The sequence below is a fragment of the Microtus ochrogaster genome, linkage group LG2 (genome assembly GCF_000317375.1).
Source record: "Microtus ochrogaster isolate Prairie Vole_2 linkage group LG2, MicOch1.0, whole genome shotgun sequence".
Classification (NCBI taxonomy): domain Eukaryota; kingdom Metazoa; phylum Chordata; class Mammalia; order Rodentia; family Cricetidae; genus Microtus; species Microtus ochrogaster.
In genome coordinates this window covers 18,055,218-18,058,847 of record NC_022028.1, presented here as the reverse complement: position 1 = coordinate 18,058,847, position 3,630 = coordinate 18,055,218, and the positions used below count along the sequence as shown (strand labels likewise).

The 3,630-nt window shown below is 33.3% G+C and overlaps 1 protein-coding gene across 2 annotated transcripts in view; it reads right to left on the bottom strand.

The window, feature by feature from the left end:
* Nucleotides 1-3,630, bottom strand: part of Khdrbs2 (KH RNA binding domain containing, signal transduction associated 2) — a 395,206-nt gene that overhangs the window by 321,927 nt on the left and 69,649 nt on the right. For both annotated transcript variants that reach the window (XR_003378116.1, XM_005359887.2), the window contains exon 2: nucleotides 3,277-3,404. Coding sequence is in view for 1 of the 2 variants with exons in the window: in XM_005359887.2 (XP_005359944.1) it covers nucleotides 3,277-3,404 (128 nt within the window). In the remaining variant the exon portion in view is untranslated. The remainder of the gene's footprint in view (nucleotides 1-3,276; nucleotides 3,405-3,630) is intronic.

Sequence of the window (3,630 nt, the reverse complement as noted above, 5' to 3'; positions counted from 1 at the left end):
AGAGAGAGAGAGAGAGAGAGAGAGAGAGAGAGAGAGAGAGAATCTTGTCCATATGTTCACATTTTAAATTAGTTCTCTGATGTTACTGAGATCATATAGACAATAAGAAGTTATTAATGTGGGGGCTGGAGAGATGGCTCAGAACTTAAGGGCACTTGCAGCTTTTCCAGAGGAAATTGAAATTTGATTAAAATTTATGCCCTGGCAATGTTGATGCATGCATGGGCAGCCAATGTGTGGTGGTTCTGTTGAACTTGTTCACACCTGGCTTCATTATCTAAGTTGATGAGTATGACTGTTTCTCAAGAGGGCACCAGATCTCATTACAGATGGTTGTGAGCCACTATGTCGTTGCTGGGAATTGAACTCAGGACCTTTGGGAAAAGAGTTAACGCTCTTAACTGCAGAGACATCTCTCCAAACCCAAATTCAATTCCCAGTACCCACATGGCAGTTCATAACTGTCTGTAACTCCATTTTAGAGGTTCTGACATCTTTACACAAATGCATATAAAATAAAGTTAAATAAATTATTTAACAAAAAAGATATTACAGTGAACAAAATTAACATCAGACACTGTTATCTATCCTTGTGGATTATGCAGCAAATATCTCATCTCACTCTTCCTTTTCAAGATTCCTAACTACACTTATATAAATCTTGTCACCAAAATAATAAAAACTGTCCATTAAAATATCTGGTAACGTGCCTATTTTCTATAAATTATATCAAGTCATTATTAAAATGATTCAACAACATTCATATAGTTTCTATAATTTAAGATATTAAGCTTCTTACAATTCCTTGTGGTTTTCAACTAACTTAGCAAATTAGCCTGAAATTGGAGACTAATTGAAACAAAATCTATCTGAAAAAGGTCATGTAGAAAAGTCATGATAAGGTCATTTCCCCCAAGAATTCCCACGTTCTTTATTGCCCTTTGTTTGAAAGGACTGTGCCATCAATACCTTAATTACTGGTGCAAACAGACAGCAGGCATCAAGGCAAGGGAACAGTCTCAGAGGGTCTTGCAAAATGCAGGTCATTCTGGAGAGCCCAACCACAAAGGATGAGACACATTTTAATAACGAGGGCTAAATTTTATAGCCATGTCACTGCTCAGTGTGTCACAGTACTAAAACACATCAAGGTAACTAAGCCCATTAATGTACATGAGCTAAAGTTCAGTGCTCAAAATGCATTTTTTTCTGATATTCTGTGAGAAGTGTCAATAAATCTTCAGAGGGAATCAATACATTGTAATAAATTTAGTGAGCTTTGAAAAGATTATAGAACATGATAAAACAGGGTGTGTTTGGGAAATATGATTTTATTATTGTGTTATAAAAACCAAATAGGCTAACATTGATAGGTGACTAAAAAGAATAGGATGAAATAGACAGCCTCTTTCATAGTATTCTCTCTTTTGATAAAGGAATCTAGAGTTTCATCTGTGTGGTAAATAAATGGAACAGATATTGACTGAAAATATTAAAAGGACCTGCAGGATATTCAGTAATTTAAAAGACGGAGGGTTTTCAGAAGCCTGAGTTGTCATGTGATTACTTTACATAGTACTACCTTAGTGCTATCATCTTTCAAATTCTTCCACATTTTACACGAGAAGCAACACAAACACATAAGCATATTCAGACAAATTAAAACTGTCACTATTCAAAAAAGGGAGCAAAATGTATACTAAAGATCACTCTCAGTAACAAAAATACTGTTTAAAAAACCCGCAATAGTCCAGCTTTCTTCACTTTAGCACAAATGTCATGTATTCTGTAGCATTCCAATATTAACCCTAGTTTAAGCATTCTAATTCCAAAATATCTAAGCAAAAAAGAATTTCCAAATTTTTTTTCTTTGCAGATCTCCAAATTAATTAGGAAATTGTACAGCACATAAAAATGTGATGCCAAGTAATATCTCTGTTTCAACAGTTGTCATTATGGCTCAATTGTGGACTCATATTCAGCATTAACAATACGCACACATTTCTGTCTCTGAATGCGTTCCATTTTATCAGTGACCTTGGGCCAGAGACAAAAGAGAAGCATTCCACTGTCATGGTTTCAGAAAACCAGACTGACAAGTGTCATCCTAAGTGACAGTATGAAGTCATGCCATATTTACTACTAGATTAAGGAAAGAACTCTCTATTTGCAAATATAACTGGTTAATAAAACTACTAATTCCTTCTTCATAGTCTACATTGCTATCATAATCAATTACTATACACTAAAACCCTTCACACATGTCATAGGATGTCCCAGTTGATATTCACAAAAATCAAATGACATTTATGACAAAAACATATTCCAGGTGATCATGCACTTCTTACAATATACTAAATCTGGTTTAACAAATTAAAACCAATACATATTTGCTCCTTAAAAATATCATCTGAAAGCTAAATTTTATGGTTTTTTAATCTAATGGCCTTTTCCATAATTTATGTGACTGTAAACAAAGCATTTGACTTAATTATATCTCCTACAGTTTATCACACTAAAAGACAATTGGTAAACTATAACATTCATACATTCATTTCTGTAATCCTTATTTATATGGTCCTTTAGATTCACGCATTACAAAGTATTATCAGCTTGATTTATTTAAACTATTTTTGATGTTTCATTTATTTGCCAAAATAAAAACCCTTTTTATTCACTGAAATTAATTAGCATTGCCCATAAAACCTTGTCAAAGAAAGCTATATTATATGTTATATTATATTATAATCAATCACTTCTGAGTACAAAAGTACTTAGAGATCTAATACTGGAAACAATACCATAAGTAGTTTCAAAATTGACTATAGAAGACAAGATCATAAAAACCCAGAGACCAGTAACACACTGTCTCCTGAATATAACAATTCTCTAGTGATTAACTAATATTGTATATTTTCTATTATCTTTTATAGTAAGTTTGTGTGTGTGTTTGTGTGTGTATGTGTGTGTGTGTGTGTGTGTGTGTGTAATCTAGAAGCACACTTAATCATGTTGTGTGCATAACTGGACAAATTGATAAGTTATTGCCCTGCTGAAATAATGATTAAATTATGAAACTATGCTTTCCATATCCAAAATAAAAATGGACTAAGCTTATCACTTTACTTTCAGTTTTTCCTGCTCATTTGGTAGCATGTATTTGTTATATCATACAGCAAACCCTTAAATTTTTATCAAAAAGAGGCAAATGAAGACTAAGACATTTATCATTTTGCGCAAACACACTGACAATGAATAGCATGCTGCGTGCAGTACCTTTGGGTATTGTTTCACAGGGATCAGTACTCTTTCAGATAGTTTTATGTTTTTGTTGCTGATGACATCGAGATATTTCTTTTCTTCGTCTTCCCTTTTTCCATCTGAACCCTGAAATTTCTCAATTTCTGAAAGAATAAAAAAAAACACAAAACACAATTCAGTGAAATGAAACAAAAGCCACCGCAGTAGACTAGTGTTTCTTCTATTCTAGATAAAATTTGGATAATTTTGATAAAGGCTGAAACTGCACCATACAATCAGCTATGTGAATATTGCTATATGGCGACCTCTGCCAACTGTAACTAATAGGTGGTAAAGCAACACGACTGTAGCTACCGTGAACAAAATGAT